Source organism: Ptychodera flava, chromosome 13 (assembly GCF_041260155.1).
Source record: "Ptychodera flava strain L36383 chromosome 13, AS_Pfla_20210202, whole genome shotgun sequence".
Classification (NCBI taxonomy): domain Eukaryota; kingdom Metazoa; phylum Hemichordata; class Enteropneusta; family Ptychoderidae; genus Ptychodera; species Ptychodera flava.
Genome location: NC_091940.1, coordinates 36453062 through 36472693, shown reverse-complemented (window position 1 = coordinate 36472693; position 19632 = coordinate 36453062). Strand labels below are relative to the sequence as shown.

Here is a 19632-nt window from a genome sequence, read left to right as displayed (position 1 = left end):
ATGTTTGTTGAATTTATTATTAACAGAACAAGAATTAAATAGACAACAAGGATTAAATCTCCTACTTTTAAACGGACAGACCAAAGTATATGAATTTCAAAGTGCATGTCAATTTTCAGAGTATCAAGACTGGTCGTCTCCCTAGATCAATAAATTAATTGATCGATCAATCAACAAACTATTATATCACCTAATTCATTAAATGTTATATATTATCAAAATAGGCACATATTAACTGCTACTTCATAGAAACTTATGTGAGACTTGCAAAGCTGAGAATGACGACAATAACTAGGCTGGTAAGTATGTAAAGAGATGAATTGCAAAATATAATGAACAACCTATAGACTCCTTTGCAATTGTGTTGACGGAAAGTCTGCATTGTATGTACTGGTGAAGTTAAACTATACACATGAGGTACAGGGAAACTGAAAAGGGTTTAAAGTTTTCAGAAACTCATACAGGATTTGATTTACTTTCAGTATGCTGCCTTGAATATATCAAGGAGCATTGCACTGAAACATGAGCGATGCATACAGTAGAGGTCATAACTGCAATATGTCATTTCTGAATATCAGACACTTGTGACAGAAATAATTTAATGAATTAAATGTTTATATGGGGTTTATCAATCATCAGCCTGATGGGAAAATACAGCAATTGTCCAAACAGCAACTATCATCCAATTTCTTCCATTTACAGTTTGTTATTTCCTGTGGAGTAAAAATCATTGATCAAAATTTTCTGAAAGATAAATGGCTTGGTAGAGTTTGATGAATTCTTTAAAAATTCAATGCCGCTGAAGTTTTTTGTCCCAGGTGATAAGAACTCCTTGGAAGGAGTATTTGGAAATGTCTGTACACTTCAGCGAGTTTTCAAAACCTTCACAGGCCATTGAATCAAAAAAATCTATCTAATGAAACCTTGCTTCTCATTAGCTCCTATTCCATCCTAACAAGTGACAAAATTGGATCATAACAAGCCTCTTCTGAAGTCTGCGTCACCTTCAACAGATACAGTGTGTGATTTTTTTCTTGCTGAATCCACTTCCATCTTTACGCTTCATCATGTCGGCACATTCTCTTGATCGGCTCCGTCAGAAGACAGAGCTGGAGCATGTCCACTCCGACTTGAAGATGAAAATTGATCAAAGGTGTCAAGTATCTACAGAGAAGTAAAATATCCTAACAAAACAAAAATATTAAGGAAGCCTAGGGCGTTGCTAAGTCCTTCGCTGGCTACAATGTATGACGCACAAGTTGAAAAATCATCTTTCGCTTTAATAGTTTTTCGTGCGAGTTTCATGTTGTTAACTTTCACGTCATTATCAAAAGACTTGTCCTTAAGTCAAACTTTGACCCTCTTCCATTACTGAGCTTTATAACTTTCTGTAACCTTTGACCCCTTCTGTCACTCAACCTGTGAATATTTTTGCCCTCTAAACCTTTTCATCCCATTTCATTGTTACTGACAACCTGACTGAAGAGAATAGTAGATTTTATTTTTCCAGTAACCTCTCCACATTTAACAAAATCCCAAAATGAAACACTTTCAAATTTTGTCGCAACATCAATAATATAAGAAGTCATCCCATAGACTACCAGGACAAGATATCAAAGCAAAATGAGACATTTTATTTTCAAATTTTTATCAAAATGATAAAAAATACACTTATCTAAGAATTACAAAAGTAGTAATATAATGATACTATGACACGCTAAATGAGTTTAAGCTTTAGAGATAGCGTACAAAGCTGAAACCCTATGTGATAGGATTATAAATATTTGCAGCATAGCTATCAACACAAACTTTGTTCCAGTTGTGTAGCTAGGAGACATGGAGTGAGTTACAAAGAAGACTGTCGATTACCTTGCCGGTAAAAACGTGGCACTGACACATTTTTTCCTATTGGAAGACCCTTATGCACTAAAATTGGAAGTGAAAAGACAGGATGTTCGTGTACATAACCAGAGTTCATCATTAACTGTTACAAACAGAGCAAATATATACCGATAAGCCAACACCTGTTTTCTCATGGGAACCCAAGCAGAAAAGCTAAACTCACTCTATTTACACGGGTAAAGGTCAAACTTTCTCCAAAGGGAATGTAAGACAATCCATTTGCATGTTGCTTTTATTCTCCTCTAGTGTTTCGGTGATGCTGTTATAATTTTATGACTGTTTTGTTCATAGTCATATCTGTCAGATTTTAAATTGTGAATGTTTGTATTGCATTACATATTTTTATATTTTTATTCAATGCTCAAAAATCCATTTTCAGGATGCACTGACTTGGAGTAAACTTAAAAATTCAATTAGTGTTTTAGAACTGAAAAGTTAATGATGAAAAAAAATCATGACTTTCTAAAACTCAAAAAATTGGTATTTTGGCAAATGGTTCACTTGCAGTGTACATTACATAATGGACATGTTACTTCTGGGAACTTCATACAGCAGGTTTGCAAACCCTATTCTACTGGTACAGGGTGTTGAGGAAACAGAAAAAAAATCGCTTGTCCAATCCTTAATTTTACATCTAAGTCTCAGCAAAAAAGAAATTATGACTTAATCTGGCAGTTGCAATCAATGTATATTTCTTCTTGAACTGTTTTATTGATGATTTCGTACATGACACTAACATACAGGTAACAAGGGACCAAGTGGTCAACATAGCTTTTCATAGCTCTGCGTATATTTACATAATGCAAATTTTACATTTCTTTTAACAAAATTAAATAAAGCTTTCATTAAGCAGCTGTATATCAAATTTGAAAGCTGTCAGACTTGTGATTTCAGATAAGATTGTTTACCAAAAATGAGAGAACTTCCCTAAAAATACAAGATTGCAGATTTCATCAAACTTTAACAAATTGAACGAAATCAACCTCAGGCATCTCTATGCCATAGTTCAAGGAAACGGAACCCACAATTTTTGAGAAGACGCTTGAAATGCCAACAGTTGAGGGACTATGAAGGACAACCACCTATTTGACAAGTTCTGTGTGGCAGACAGCAAAGCTAAAAACATCAAAACTATTTTGTCAACCATCACATGCAGAAACAGCACTGAAGCTCTGGTTCAACAGTCTAAATGCAAATAGCCAATACAGATATCAGTTAAGTTACTGATCTATACAACTGACTAAAAAATAATATTCAGAAAATGATCAAAGACATCATTAACTCTTTCCCTATTCAGACATTCACTTTTTTCCACTGCAATTGTTCCAAGATTTGGAGGTTTAAAGACTGAGTGTGGGTTTATAGAAGCATAGACAGGTCCCCCATCTTTTAGAAAGACCGTGGAGGTGTTATTTTACACATGACGAAAGATCAAATAAAGTATTCAGTTTTCATTGGACACCACGATAATACAGCATAGTTTGATCTACATCACTATGAATGTAACATCTGTTCAGTACTTGATCGACTCACGTTCGGTGTAAAAATTCTATATATTCGAGAGAAAAGAGGGTTACTTGTGTTGAATATTAACGTATTTAAAATTTCTATTTGTAATCCGACATAAAAAATGAAGAAATACATCCTGAAGGTCCATATTTCATCCACTTTTCTTATTATACTTAAGAATAGGAAGGGAATTTACAATACATAAATTATCATTAATCAGGTCCCGAAGATGAAAAATATGTGTTAGGTACTCTGTAAGTTCCTTTGCTGCCGGGATTAATTTTTTCAGATTAATAAACCTATTTCCTTTCTTTACAGCTGGCAATCTTCCCCTAGCACTTTTATTTTACAAGGGACCAGGAAAAGCTGTGGAGGTAACAGCTATCAACATGACATGGAAAACAAAACTTCTTGTATTCATATTTAACCTAAAATCTCTTTCTATTCCCATCTTCCCGTCCTTCACCTTAAAAAAAATTTGGAAGTGTACAAATCCAACGGCAAAATTATGATTTGAATTTCCCCAATATGATAAATAGTTGAATGTATTATTGGAAGGTTAAACTATTGACAGGTTTATGAATCATAATTATGTACAAACAACATCTAAGCTGTTCTTAAGAATTCAGCTTACAAGTCTTCTCCATGGCATAACTTTAGCAAATACCTGTAGTGCTAATTGCACATTACGACAATCTTAACAGAGGTATTATAAACCCCTTTTCCCAAAATGTGATGAATTTTGGTTACTATGTGGGAATTTTAATTTTTCAAGGCTCTTTATAGCAGTTGGGTTGTATCCTGCAAAAAGGTTAGGTCTTTCAGTATTAAACATATATACTTTTGGTTTGTGTATGATGACGAAATCTTTGATGAAAGTACATATTATGGCATAAATATTATAGGTACAAACAGTAAAGTAGAAAATATCTGTGCTACTTTTTGCGGCTTGCTAAATTATTATTATGTCTTTCGGCTAACATGCATAATCTATGAAGATTTTTGAGTTGAATGTTTCATTACAGAATCAATTTTTTATCTCAAGCAGAAATCGATTGACTTGCTTCGTGATGCGGAGTGATCATATCAATTATTTACATCAACTCAGATGTCTGTTGTGGCTGCTGAACCAACTGCAAGACTGAAATGATTGGGTTTAAAAATCTCAGTTCAGATAATTTCCTTATGAGTACCAAAGTGCCTTTGATCTTGCATTTCATGACTTGAACATAGTAAAAATATGTAAATAGTATTGAAACTAAAAGAACTGACAAGGCAAAGACTATTTTGAAATGATTTCTCACGATTGGAACAGATTATTTGTAATCAGGAGTGAGAGTGTAGGGAGGAATTTTGGATTCCCAAGAAACTTTATGGTCACGTCGGACATATTAAAGGAGCGCTTAATCGTTATCACTTTATCTGTTAAGGTAGTATATGCTTCGAAAGTGAAAGACTTAAAACTTTTGCTCTAACTTTCTTTAAGGAATCTTTCAGTCATTCTCTTTCAAAATCAAGAATAAAAATCAGGGGTCACCATGCAAATTTTGGTACAAGAGAAACAAATAACCCAAGATTTACAGAAATTTAAAATTCAAAATGGCTGCCATCCCTATGTTAACTCTAGGGAGAAAAAGTAAATTTTCGAATTTCGAAAACCTAAGCCAATGAAAAGTTTTCTTACACCAACAGCTTTAAAATGAACCCCCACAAGTGGTAGATAAGAAAAGAATTGTAAAAGTTTGAGGGTTCTAATATCTGTCCCCGAGGCACATTCTACCTTAAAAAATTGATTAACTATATAGAACTTTCAAAGGAAAAAGAAGGACTACCATCAGGTAAATAGTCAATGTCAACCAGCACTAATGTGACAATCAGGGATTGATGATGGCTGCTATCATGAAGTATGATAAGATATAACTCAAAAGGAGTCATTTTCAAGTTAAAACATCTCTGATATGACAAGCTTTTTTCGTCAGAAACACATCAGATACGCATTTGTTCACTGCCACATCTTTAGAACAGCAGTAATTTAAAATTTTCAGTTAGAGAAACATCCACCAAAAAAAAAGCCATAGCTACATGTAATCTTGGGGATTTTGTATTCCAACATTTTCTTCACATTTAGCTCGTTTGATTGCAGCTGGTGTTTGAGATGAGAGCTACTTGACACATTTTGTGTGAAGGCATCAAGTGGACAATTTACGCAAATGAGGCGGCATCACCTCCCACACATAGAATTAACATTTTTTTTTCATGCAAGGCTGAAACACCGAGGACAGTTGCCAAAGTGTTTTATCATCATCAGTTCTCATTAACTTTTGAAAAACAAATGAATCGTCTCATGGGTATTTGTGTGTTGACATTGCACATACTCAATACCAAAACAAAGTGTCTTTCATTTCAGTGCAAATTCAGTGACAGGTAGTACTGCAAAAAGTCTCATATACGGGCAAGACTGAAAATAAATGGACACTGACGGAACTTTGCAATAATTATCAGACACCAAGGGAGTTACGGGATCAGGGACGGAGTTCACAGTCTGAAACCTCACAAAAACTTTTAGTGTACACACGTTTATGCCCAGTATTAACTTCATTAGTGCCAAAGTACTTGTTTAATCAGTGAAAACCAACAGACTATTTGAACATAATGTATGTCATGATGTGCAATGATGCAGGCTTGAAAGTAAAATTACATCAAGTGAACATCAACTCAACGTAAAATGCTGGAAACGTACATAGATACAGTCATGAGATGGGACAGACACAACGATGGCTTGAAGTCCTTACTTGGCAGAAAAGTTGGTTAATAAAGGGCTAAATGCTAATAGTGTTGAGTGAGTTCTTCTGCATTGGACAACACATGTTGGCAAACTTCAAGTCACGTATGAATATACTGGAGCATAGTGCTATAAATATTATTTTTTGTAAAAACCTACCATTGAGATAAAAGCAAAAGTACTGTGGCATCAGAGCACAAGCCATTGTCGATGACATAGTCTCTGAGAAATGTAAATTTGTCAATGGCCAACTGTCAAAGTGTACAAATGTGATTGTAGATGTAGTTTTCAAGTCCAGATGTGCCAAATAGGCAAAAGAATATTTCCTTTGTCTCCTTGAAAAGAAGTGGTGACATATGCTGAAAATGCCTTGTTTTTATTTAAACATATAGGATCAGAACATGGAAACTACACAAATGGCTGTAGAGGATGCTATCACATAAAATCTTTCATGACTACTTCCTAGTACTTGATAATGTTCAAAGTATGTTGAATGTGCCTGTGTCAAGCTGGCAAGAATACTGTTTTGGCAAGGTCAGGTTTTGTAGAAGATGACAATGGTGGTAGCGAAGTAGTCCCAGGATAGAAATTAAGGCAAGTACCTTGAAAGCAATGCACAATATAATAAATCACCCACAATTCTGTCTGATTAGTACCAATAAACATTACTTTTCTTATATCTTTTCAGTTCTGCATGAAAGCAATAATGTTAACATCTAAATCATCTAGTAAAAGTATGATTAGATATTTCAGTGAAAATTCCAAAATAATCATTAAACAACCTTAAAAGTCATATTCTACAGGTACTACAAATGCCATACTTTTGGAAAGCAAGTTATGACAAACTGAAGGGGTCATTCTCTGAGAAAGGTCAGCAAGTAAATATCTTTTGTCATTTCCATTTGAAAATATCAATATCCTTTTGTTTCATAAAACAGGTGCAACTAGTCTCCCTACTTTCCATCACATCATGCTGTTTAGCGTAGGATTAGTGGAAATTTTAAAGAAATGCTATCTCTTCTCTCAGTCATGCATAATTTTCAAAATCATTTAACTGGGAATGAGAAGAATGGTGTGCTTAAAAGTATGTTTCAGAATTTTTGAAACTAGTCTTTAATTTATCTACACAGGGCATGAAAGACATGGTAGACTCCCCTGAGGAATCTCCTGTGGTAAAAAGTATGTTTCAGAATTTTTAAAACTAGTTTATTAATTTGTCTACACATGGCATGAAAGACATGGTAGACTTCCCTGAGGAATCTCCCATGGTAAAAAGTATGTTTCAGATTTTTTAAAACTAGTCTATTAATTTATCTACACAGGGCATGAAAGACATGGTAGACTTCCCTGAGGAATCTCCCATGGTAAAAAGTATGTTTCAGAATTTTTAAAACTAGTCTATTAATTTGTCTACACATGGCATGAAAGACATGGTAGACTTCCCGGTACAAATCATAATGAATTATGGGATATCTCCAGTAGTGTAAAGTGGTGGTCAGTTTTCAAGTAAAGAGGTTGTAGAGAGTGCTATCTCATGTAATCTTGCAAGAGCAGCTGGCTTTGTGTTCCAAATGAACTGGATGCGTTTACTGGAATGTGCCTGTACAATGCTCAAAACAGGTTCCCCAGGTTTTGTAGAGGACAATGGAATTACAGTAAAATACTTCTGGGATAGAAATCGAGATAAAAAGTCCATTGCAGTAATGAAGAGCATATAAAAGTACAAAAATGCATTTCACTAAATTGCATATATGTATATGATATATTTAAACACATGATCAACAACAACTGGATTCTGTCATGACGAAAAATACTACATATCATTTGATAAGTGATGTAATCAGAGTGACCATGAAAAAATCAGAACAAAGTGGCTGCCTGACAGCAATTTCGGATCGTATCGTGAAGAAATTGTAGTCCTTGTGCCCAGTTTAAAAGAAATCAGTCGAGGCACGTTTTAGTAATGGCTCTGGACATTTAAAAAATTCCAAGAAAATGGCCGTCTGGCAGCTATATTGGATTGTATCATGAAGACATTTGACAAGCTTATGTAAGTTATAGAGTGTTGTCCTAGTGTCATGTTTAAAAGAAATCTGTCAAGGTATGTCTTAGTAATGGCTCTGGGCATTAAAAATGCCCAAGAAAATGGCTGTCTGGTAGCCATATTGGATTGTATCACATAGCAAATCAATTTACGTATGTACATAGTGTATTATCCTTGTGCCAAGTTTGAAACACATTTGGACAGGCATGTTTGAGATATCCGAGTGGATGGACGGACGAGCAAATAGACGCACAGAGGGAGCCCAACATATCTATAAGTCCCCAGACTTTGTTTGTGAGGATTAACAAGCATTCATGACAGAGAGTATGGCTGTTGTCATAACTGCTAATTTGCAAAACCGTTTCACTGAATACAGTTGCTTCACTTAATCTGAAACAGACAATATACTCCATAAAAGCTGTGTGGAGCTGGGACTGGTACATAGTAAAGCCTGAACAGACATCCCCTAATGAATTCTGTAGCATCATATCAAGTTTCATAACAGTAAATTGCATTTGCAATTTTCTCGTTTCATCAATTTTCTGGTTTCATCAGAACACAACTACACAAAATGAGTTACAACCTTGGCATGTACTCAACTAAAGAGAACCTTACAATATTATGGGCATGAAGTAACGTACAATGGATCCTTGAAATTAATTTCTGTGATGTCATCATGGCCAAACAATAAGTTATCTTCTTTAGGTGTCATTTGCACATTCATGATTCTTCAAACTGAATAAAAATCCATTTCTTCAGGGCATGTACCTTTTCAATCATCAGCTGCATTTAATCCAGAAATGAGCACACTTTTTTCATCTTTTAGTCGGGATAACCTTATTTCTTTATTGATTTACAATGAAGAAATCACCAGTCCATCCTGACTAATGCACTAACTGTCTGTGCTTGGCAGACAAAAAGCTGTATATCCCAAACCTCACGTAATTGGCCCAGTCTAGATTAGACATCTGAGCAACCCCGTCTGACATTCATCCAATATAATGTACAATCTACTTTCCTCTGGAACTACTGCCTTCATTTCAACATATTCCAAGCCCTTAATTTGCAGAAAAATGTCAATTTTCAGGTTCATGTGACACAACGTGTCATTTTTTAATATTTGTTAAAAGCATTTACCTGTATTTCTCAAGTAGAATGCAACTTGGCAAGATATTATGATTCTCAAATTTTGCTGGGAAAAATCTGAGTTTTACAAACTTTGTTAATACTAATACTTTGTTAGTCTATTGCTCATTGTGTGGATTCATTTTGAAGCTTGAAAAGTAAATTTTTCTTATTTTTAGTGAAAATCAGAAATTGATTTTTTTTTCATAGAGTTAACACAGGGATTGCTGCCTTTTTTGATTTTCAAATGTCAGTAAATTTTAGGCAATTTGCTTCTCTGGTAGCAAAATTTCAACAACTACCCCTTAATTCTATTTTTGATTTTAAAGAAAATTGTTTAACATGTCCTTGAGGACAGTTTAAACAAAAGTTTGAAGTCTTTCAGTGTCAAGGCATGTGTAACCTTAAACAGTACTACCGGTACATTCATACTTTGGAATTTACTGCAAGGCAAGTAAATTCTGAAACAGATTTGCCACAGGTTCAAAAGAATGACATCACATAAACTGGTGGGATAACTTTTTTGAAAATATCTTTATCTAACATCAAAAAACAAATACCTCTGGGCAAATATTGATTGTGAAATCAATCTGTCTTTGGTCTTCTAACAATTCATGAATTTTAACGGTGTAATATCTCCCTGGTTAGCCAAGGTAGCAACCTGACATTGCTATTGTAACATCTCACCTGATTGGCCAGGCTTGTGACATCACTGTGCTGTATAAAGCTCTGGATTAGGTAAATGTTTACAACTATCATCAACATACTCTATAATAATCCGCCCTCCACTGATCAAAACTACCTCATCACATTCTAATAGACTCTCTAATGACGGCTCCAATGGAAATATAATTCCATTTTCTTCATCAAATAACCGAAGTTTCTGTAGAAAAAAGTAATCACAAAAAAGAAAGATTAATGAAGCATTCTTGAAATCAATTCTGTAGACAAATCACGACCAATGATCTGCAATTCAAATGCATTCTACATCTTGAAAAGGGAAATAATGCCAGAGTTTACAGTCTTTGATTGACAAGTAGCTTCTGCAGTTCTGGTAGACGTATCACCATGGTGGATAAGGTACAGCTGTACATTACAGTTCAAATACGGACTATTGTCAACCAGGCAATAATGCAATACTAGTATCATCAGCTGGTTATTTCATCATAAGACTAAATTATGGTATTGTGCGAGGGCATAGATTCAAACTTTTTCAGTCAGCTTTTCAGAGAAGCATCATAGGTATGGCAAGAAAATAGCGCTAATATTTTTGTAAAGGGAAAGTTTCTACAACGGTTTGTAAATTAAAATATTTGGTAACTTCCTGATTACGCTGGTTCAACCCTGTAGTCTGTTATGATGCATTTGTAAAACTAACAATAGATCTGGGACAATACTAACAGAACTTACTCTTGCCTTTTACATGAAGAAATATTGCATTGCAGCAGAAAACAAAACATTAATCCTCTTTCTCCCAAGTTGTATTTATTTCTATTGGTTTTGTCTACAGAGCCTGGTAGAAAGAGGATTAATGACTATCAAACCACCGAGCCGATGTTTGTTTGCATTTCATAAATTCTGATATCTATGGACAGCACTCTGTCTTTGATAAGGCAACCTTTTGAGGCGCTCTATCATCAATGAAATCTATGAAACAAATGAAACAAAACTGAACCACAAGTTCTCTAACAACATTGCTAGACAGATAGCATGGCTTACAATAGATCTCTCATGTACATTGTCCACTGTGTGACTACCAAAAGACAATTCAAAACTAATTTTACTTGCAAAAAAAAAAAGGGTAACTATTTTTGTCACGAAAAACAGTCACCAGTTTTCAAGAACCAACGTCACTCATACATACCTTAGCTGTAGCAACATTGTTATTGTTTGGCAAGTCAGCCAACTCTGCTATCTTGTCAACTGTCTTGCCCACTGTCCAATATTTGGAGAAAAACATATGCTGACTCTTGCGTTTGTGCTCTAGGGGTAGCAACACTTCAAGATAGATCCTTTCGTTCTGAATGGAAATATTTTAAGAGAAATTTCTGTAACAGTGCAGGAAGCTCTACTATAAAGGTTGGTGAATATAAATGACAAAACTTGACATGTCTTTCACTTTTTTCCCAAGAGTTCATCAAAATCTGACTTTGCACTTGATTTTTTATTGTTTGTAATATCATATTTTACGACTGAATAAAAGTCATGCTGACAAAATTAAAACACAAGTACCCATAAAATGAAATGCAGGGAGTGATCACAAACAAAAGTAGAAAACAAATTTTAAACCAATGCATAGAGGGCGCTCTTACTTGTGGCAGTCCTTTATCACCTATTGCATGCATCTTCATTTTCATTAAAGCTACTTTAGCTGCGGTTTTCTTGGATTTAACACCCCTTCCACCTTTTTTTGTTGATCCTTGCAACTTTTTCGCTTCTGGAAAACAAAAAATAATGTAACAAGACATCATTCTGTAAGGCAACGTTCAAGTTCCTAGCCTGTTCATCCCATTTCGCTATGTACAGGTCCACATTCAACACTGAAAGCAATGGGATCGGGCCAAACCATGCTGGTGAAAGAGTTTACATGTTGTTCAGTATGAGATTATTTTGACACGTCAAGTACTTGATATGAACAATACCATTAGACATTTGACAGAAAATTGTTGTTTGCAGCAATATCAAGTAGAAATTAGGATGCATTAAAGCATGGTCCTGTAAAACTATGACAGAAAATTGAACTGACAAGTGAGGTTTCTGGAAAGAGATTATATTTGTTTTTAAAATTCTTGTGTATGACATCTGTCGTCTGAAATAAAAGGTTTTTCATGGAAGCTGACACAAAGTTACCTACCTGTGATTTGTTTGACGTGTTCAGCTGTCTTTGTCATTTTCTGTGTTGGTGCTTCATACTTGGCACAACTGTGATCTTGTTGATGTCTGTGACTACAATCCAATTCAAAAAAAAGTTATTGTCATCTGTCAATTGTTGTCAGCAATCAAATAAGCAGTCAATTCAATTGACATAGTGACAAATATAAAGACAAACAAAAGTCGATAAATGAATTAATTCATGTGTTAGAACCACGTCTTCAAGTATATCATTAAATTTAATGAAGGATATATTTTTGCAGGTCAATGAAAGCCCTCATTAGCAATATTGGCGTAATAATTGACTTACCATAAAAACCCTATCAATCTGACCAAGAAAACAATTACGATTTAAATAGTTGAATTATAAGCCAAAATAATTTTAGTGGTTGAATTATTAGGAATTTCAACTTTTTTGACAGTTCATATGTAAGTGATATGCCCTCCATCTTTGATGATTGAAACATATAAAGGTGACTTTCCTGAAGTCCCAACTTAGATATTCTGTGCTGTGCATTGTATTGTTCTGTGTATTTCATCGAAAATAAAATGTTAAAAACAGTTTGTCATGATTGGTTGGTCAAATTATTAGAGATTAAGAAAGTCCCAACTTCCATCTGTGGTCGAATTGATAAGGGTAAAATAAAATTACGTTTGAGAATAAAATAGGTTGGGCGAATCAATGATAGTGGTCAAATTAATAGGGTTTTAAGGTACTTCCAGACTTAATGCCATTAAAATCAAGAACTTCTAGACGTTGAAGTCATAAATTTTCCACTATTTTCCTTGTAAACGATCTATGGATATTACCCTGGTAGTTGTGTAAAACTAAGTATTTAGTTATTCCCTTACTTCAGACAGAATTGCTGTTGACAGTGTTCACATATTACAGGCATTAGTTCTTTACTACTGCAACTTTCCAATGAGCAACTGTAAGACTTAGGTCCCTCTACACTGGGTTTACAATTCACCATGTTTTCCTAATGGAAAGATACAAAATGCATTATTTCTGATCAAGCGATACATCTGATGATATACAGAAAAGACAAATTACTCATATTACAAACTGGTCCATGGACACTTGATATTTCAAGACTCTTCTACAGATTATCTGCCATATTTTCAGTCACATTTGAATACCATCACAAATGCAGTGTTCTCCCCAGCTTGCAAACACTGGGGGGAAGCAAATTTAGCAAATTTACATAACACTGCATAAGGCCCCAAAAAGAATTGATTTGTTTCTGGTCATCGCGCGCATCATTTCAAAGTGTGCGCATCAACTCTTTTTTTTCCTGTTTTTCATTTGCCCCTATGGAAAAAAATGGAAAAATGTATGAATTCTGCCAAAAATAAAAAATTGAAAAAAAAAATCGCGTCGCTGCATCATTTTTGCAAAATGTCAATGACCAGAAACAAACCTATTATTTTTTTTTGCCTAATTTGTATATTTTGTCTTTTAAAAATGTATTCTTTGTATGGTTATTAAAATATGAATGAATTCTTCTAAAGAAAACAGAGGGGTGGCCAACACCTCAAATCCCTTTGTGGAGAATCCTGTATTGTCAATCTCAAAATTATTCTGAGAAAATATTATCATCCTTATTTAAAATTAATTACAGTGGTAGTTACAGGATGTTTCAAGCAGTAGAAAGTGAAGATTTTGTAATTGCCTCGTTTGGTTTGCTTTGCTGAATGATTGATTGAGAAACATGCACAATAACACTGTTGTACCTGATATGAACCAATTAAAGACTCTACAATGAAAATGACCTTTGAACTCACCTGGGTGCATGAATGTGATCCCAGCGAATGGTGTTCCAGGCTGAATGACAGAATGAAAATAATTTCTATTGAGTGTTAGGAAGCTAATTCTTATATTGAAATCATTGTGTTCTTCTGGAATCATTTTGAAATATTCTCATACGCCATGTTTTCCATGAGCACTATACTTTTGGTAGTATTTATAACCATATCAACAATTTGTCCAATTGTTCTGGCTAAACTGGCCATAGGCATACATCCAGTAGTATAGCCCATGGGACCTTAAATGGCCCGTATAGTAATAAAGCTTTGAAATTTCTCCTTGAGATTAAACTAGCATGAAGAATTATGCTAACTGCCAGCTGATTCAGAAAATCACAGTACAAACCTCGATCTGCAACACTTGTCTACTAAAGTTTTTAAGTCTACTTTTTACTTTAGAATAAAATATTCTCACACTGTGCTAATTTCTATTGAAACAAGTGTTACAATAGACACTCTGATTTTTTTATATGTCATATACCACCTTCAAACATCAGGCGTTGTTAGCGCAACACTTACCAGAATATCCTGGAGCATCCATTACAAGTAAATGGCAAGAAATCTGAAACATGAGCAAAATTACATCAAAGAACAATTAGAATTACTGCACCAACCCCTATATTTACCACAGATATAGTCCCTCATTTTAAATATTTTATTATCTCCAAACGTCTCTTGTAGAGTGTTCTGATTGAATATTAAGGGAAGCAAAATCCAGTCAGCACTGGAGTGCAAAATCCAGTCAGTGCTGGAGTGCAAAATCCAGCACTGAGTGCAAAATCCAGTCAGTGCTGGAGTGCAAAATCCAGTCAGTGCTGGAGTGCATAATCCACTCAGTGCTGGAGTGCAAAATCCAGTCAGTGCTGGAGTACAAAATCCAGTCAGTGCTGGAGTGCAAAATCCACTCAGTGCTGGAGTGCAAAATCCAGCAGTGAGTGCAAAATCCAGTCAGTGCTGGAGTGCAAAATCCAGTCAGTGCTGAGTGCAAAATCCAGTCAGTGCTGGAGTGCAAAATCCAGTCAGTGCTGGAGTGCAAAATCCAGTCAGTGCTGGAGTGCAAAATCCAGTCAGTGCTGGAGTGCAAAGTACTTGAAACATAATGTATACAAGAAGTAGGTAATGGAACTTGTAAATTTCATATTGACAGTAAGGTAAATCTGACAGTAGTTCTCTATGTGATGACAGAGTACAACTCGACTTCAACTAGGACCTGTTGTATGATTCTTTATCAAAGACAACTAGGGATCTGGGGATTTTTCACAGACCAGGTGGCTTACCAAGATCTGAGTGATTTATTGGAAAGAGGAATTCAAAAATATCTTTGATTTTACAAAAATTTTACTTAATGTTAATTGTTAACCCTTTTGTACTTTTCTTAAGTATTGAACGGGCCAGCAGCTGTAATTTTTGAGGATTTTCTTTTCACTATTTTTGCTTTTATGTCAACTACAATTTCTTGTTCTACTCCACAAAGCATTTTGATACACAGTATTCAGCTTGTCAACTCAGTCTGTGCATGTGTAGACTGCATTTTTACTGTTGACATGTGAATTTACCGTGTTGACAAGCCCAATACATGTAGTTGATGTTTTAACATGCTTTGGGAAGTAGAACAAGAATTTGCGATTGACATACAAGATAAAAATAGCAAAAATACCGCAATTATACGGTTTTGCTCACAATTGATCACGATCGGTACATACCAGTATGGGTACCAAAGATCAACAATAAATGTTGTTTCTATCTGTTCAGTGCAGGAAAATTCTACGTTGATGTACAAGAATGACAAAAGTAAATAATGTCTGAAACTTAAGGTACTGGAGGTCAACTTTAGCAACACGCATTGCTGAAACAGCTAAGTTTGAGCCAAAATTGGCAAAATTAGCTGCAAAAATACAAATTTGAACATTTCATCATTATTTCAATATATCACATTAAGATGAACCCTAAGAACCTGTAGATCAAGTATTAAAGCTATCAGATGACTAACTTTTAAGAAATAAATTTTTTGTCCAAAAATGGCAAAAATTGCCCCCAAAATACAAAATTCAGATTCCATCACAATTTCAATATATCACACTTAGTCAATCCATAGAAACCTGTATACCAAATGTCAAAGCTATCAGACAAGCAGTTTTTGATAAACAAATTTTTAACCAAAATGGCAAAAATTGCCCCAAAAATACAAAATTGTAGATTTATCATAAGTTGGTGTTCGCGGTGACTTTTTTCTCCTCACGTACGGTATACGCATTAGTCTGTTAAAATTGCGTAATGACTGGATTTGAGTGCGTAATTTCACTTCCGCACTCGATTGATGAAAAACCTGACTGCAAAATACAATGTGCCGTTGTATAAACCTACACTACATATTCGGATTGTATGATGTAACATTATTTTAATGAAAACAGTTTAACGAACAACTTGAACAATGTTGAAACGTTACAGCGAAGGGTATACATGCGACTGTCAAAACCATCGGGCAACCCAAAAGTTAGAGTTATGGCAGCTTATCCAGACACTTCTGCAGTGTTCAAAATTTACCAGGATTCCGACGAATCATTTTTTTCACGGACTCGTAGAGCGAAGTTGAAAGAAAACAGATTTGTCTGCTCTGACGCCATGCTGCATGTGTGCTTGATCAAATTTGGGAACAGCGAGACGCGATGATCGTGCACGGTTGGCATTTATAAAATTTGTCGCGACATTTCTTTCAATCACTCACTTTGTGTCATAAGTTTCAGAACTATCGCTCGCCTGAAAATTAGCAACGTAATTCATAGGCACAGCTGACATGAAACGTGCCTGTGAACTACGTTGCTGATTTTTCAGACAACGCCCAGAGAATCCGAAACTTTCCACACAAAATGAGTCAGAGTGATTGACAGAAATGTGTTGCAACAAATTTCGTCTGGTTGTCGCCTAAGCTCAGTCGCGGGGAGTGCTTTCGGAAACATTTTACTGTTATCCTTTGCGTATAGAAAACGCATAACAATGAAAAAAATGCGTAGAGAGTCAATTCATTGCGTAAATACGCACGATTTTGCGTAAACGCGAACTCTGTGGATATATCACATTTTGATCATCCCAATGAAGCTATACACCAAATATCAAACCTATTATAGACAAGTATTTTTATGACAAAAATTTTTGACCAAAAATGACAAAAATTGCCTTAAAAATACAAATTTGCATATTTCTATACAATTTGAACAAATCTGGTGTAGGTCATCCCTATGGACCTATATCCCAAATATCAAAGTTGTCTGACTAGCAATTCTGAAGAAGATTTTCAAAGATTTTTTTGAACAAAAATGACAATAATTGCCTTAAAAATACAAATTTGCATATTTCATCACAATTTGAACAAATCTTAGTTAGGTCATCCCTAGGGACCTGTATACCAAATATCAAAGCTGTCTGACCAGCGGTTATGAAGATTTTTTACCAAAAACGGCTTTTTTTAGCTAATTTGCATATTTTCACCAATATCAAAAAACGAAAAACAGTTAGTTTCTCATATTTTGCATCTACACAACAAATATCTTGTCTGTAAGTACTGCAATCGATCGCGTTCCATAATCATTGAGCATGGGGCATCTGTGTTTCTGGGAGCCGCCATTACCAGAAGTTGGTAATGGCGTTTCCCTCAAAGTTTTCGGAACGCGATTGACGTGTTTGAACAAAATCCAAACCCCATAAACAACAAAGTTAAGTGTAGTATAGTGTTTATAGTCTTCAGTAGTGATAAATCAGTACGACCAAATGCAGTAAATATGTAGCATTCCACACCAACACGCCTCGTCCAGTGGGATGCGCTTATTTTGACCTCTACAGGGCCATCAACATTGTAGCGCTACTGGTGAGCGAAGTCGCAAAAACCAAACATATATCACCGACCGCCTCACCGTAGCGCTACAATTTTGCAGCTGGATCAATACATTTATAAACTGCAGCAACCATATTGGATCACATCGCACCATTAATTGACATGCACAATTCAGTGTCTGGGTGCCAAGTTTGAATGAAATCTGTTCAGGGATAGTGATGGTTCTGAAGTGTTCTCAGTGTTCTCGCAAAGCCATTTTAGCGTAGCGGTCCCGCTACACTTTCGCCTCTCCCCGTTACGCTTTAAAATATTCCTGCCATCCTTAAGTTCACACGCTCTGCGTAGCTACCAGCTGCTGTATGCAAAGTGCAATTTTGCAGCCAGCGAAACTGATGCAATCAGCATATTATTACTGGTTGCATCAGTGACGGTTTCGCTTGCACCGAGTCGAGTGCCTGTGGATTGTATGTCCGGGGTCCAGACACTTCGCACCAAAACCAGTTCGCCCCACACACACTTCGTCCCAAAACCATTTCGTACCAGAACCACCTCGTCCCAAGTACTACTTCGCCCAACCCCACTTCGCCCCAAGTACCACATCGTACTAAACCACTTCGACCAAGTATAGTACCGTCAACTCGTCCTGAAACAACGATGTTACGACGTATAATAAGGTTGTTTTTACCTGCAACTTGGAAGCATTAATGTGTTAGGACATTTTGGCTACCACAAACCATTTATTGTTGCATCATGGTTGCATGAAACCATAAGCGATAGAATAAGAAAATAGAAACACGCAAATGCTACAACTCAGGTGCCTTGCGCCGAATTGCACGATGTCAATTTCGCGAAATGCGTACACTTTCAAGATTTCAGTCCCAGGATGACAGAAAGGTGGTTATTTTCAGCTTTACCAGTTAGCGATAAGTTTCGGGCAAAGTGGTTTGGGGACATGACTTTTGGGGCGAAGTGGTTTTGGTACGAGGTTGTTTTGGTGCGAAGTGGTTTTGGTGCGAAATGGTATGGGACGAGATGGTATGGTGCGAAGTGGTTTTGGTGCGAAGTGTCTGGGAACCGTATGTCCACCGTTCAATCTTCGCTTGCACCATGGAGGTAGGAAGAGAGTCTCTTCCTACCTCCATGCTTGCACTGAGTCGAGTGCCTGTGGATTGTATCATGTCCACGGTTCAACCTTGTCTCGCTACAAGCAGGGTTGAGGTTGTACACAGTTGACCAGTATTTCAGCATGCTTCAAGAATTTAAACAACACAAACTATTTTTCATAACAATCGAATTTCACAAATGTCCCTTCAACGGCGGCGTAAGCACAATCCTCAAAGTTGTAGCACAGATTCCATTCGGGTCATTCATTGACTCGACGGAGTATCCCGCGTGCACATGCACGATGACTTGTAAATCTTGTCCGTTATCTCGGGTTTCAAATCAAAATGCAAGTCTCTCCAGATTCAAATGATCATCAATAGCAGGAAGAATTTATGATCGTCACTATGAATAACTTTAAAATCAATACCTAGTTGTTTACATGTATTCACGCTGCAGTGTTTCCCTACGTCCAGCTCTGCCATTTTGACCTATACCATCAGCTGGCTGTACGGCGTCAGGTCATTACATGCTGAAGTTAGACTCGGTTTCGAATTTAGTTTCGGATTCGGTTTCCAAATCGAGTGACTGAAAGAAATTTTATATTTTCAGCCCATTCAGTTATACTGTGGAATACTTCATTTTCACTTTGAATTTATTTTC

The 19632-nt window shown here is 35.9% G+C and overlaps 2 protein-coding genes across 2 annotated transcripts in view; both read right to left on the bottom strand.

Annotated features, from left to right (window-relative positions):
* LOC139148327 (adenylate cyclase type 2-like) overlaps positions 1-10098 on the bottom strand; it is a 158831-nt gene extending 148733 nt beyond the window's left edge. Inside the window, exon 1 of the mRNA XM_070719708.1 lies at positions 10050-10098. The gene's annotated coding sequence lies outside the window, so the exon portion shown is untranslated. The remainder of the gene's footprint in view (positions 1-10049) is intronic.
* On the bottom strand, positions 10060-19507 carry LOC139148328 (AN1-type zinc finger protein 1-like). Its single transcript, XM_070719714.1, has 8 exons — positions 19400-19507; positions 14559-14601; positions 14019-14058; positions 13086-13213; positions 12217-12308; positions 11675-11799; positions 11227-11382; positions 10060-10245 (listed from the first exon to the last, which is right to left on the bottom strand). Exons 1-8 carry the CDS (start codon positions 19452-19454, stop codon positions 10072-10074), a joined length of 813 nt encoding a protein of 270 aa, XP_070575815.1. The 5' UTR covers positions 19455-19507; the 3' UTR covers positions 10060-10071.
* Between the last annotated feature and the right edge of the window lie 125 nt (positions 19508-19632).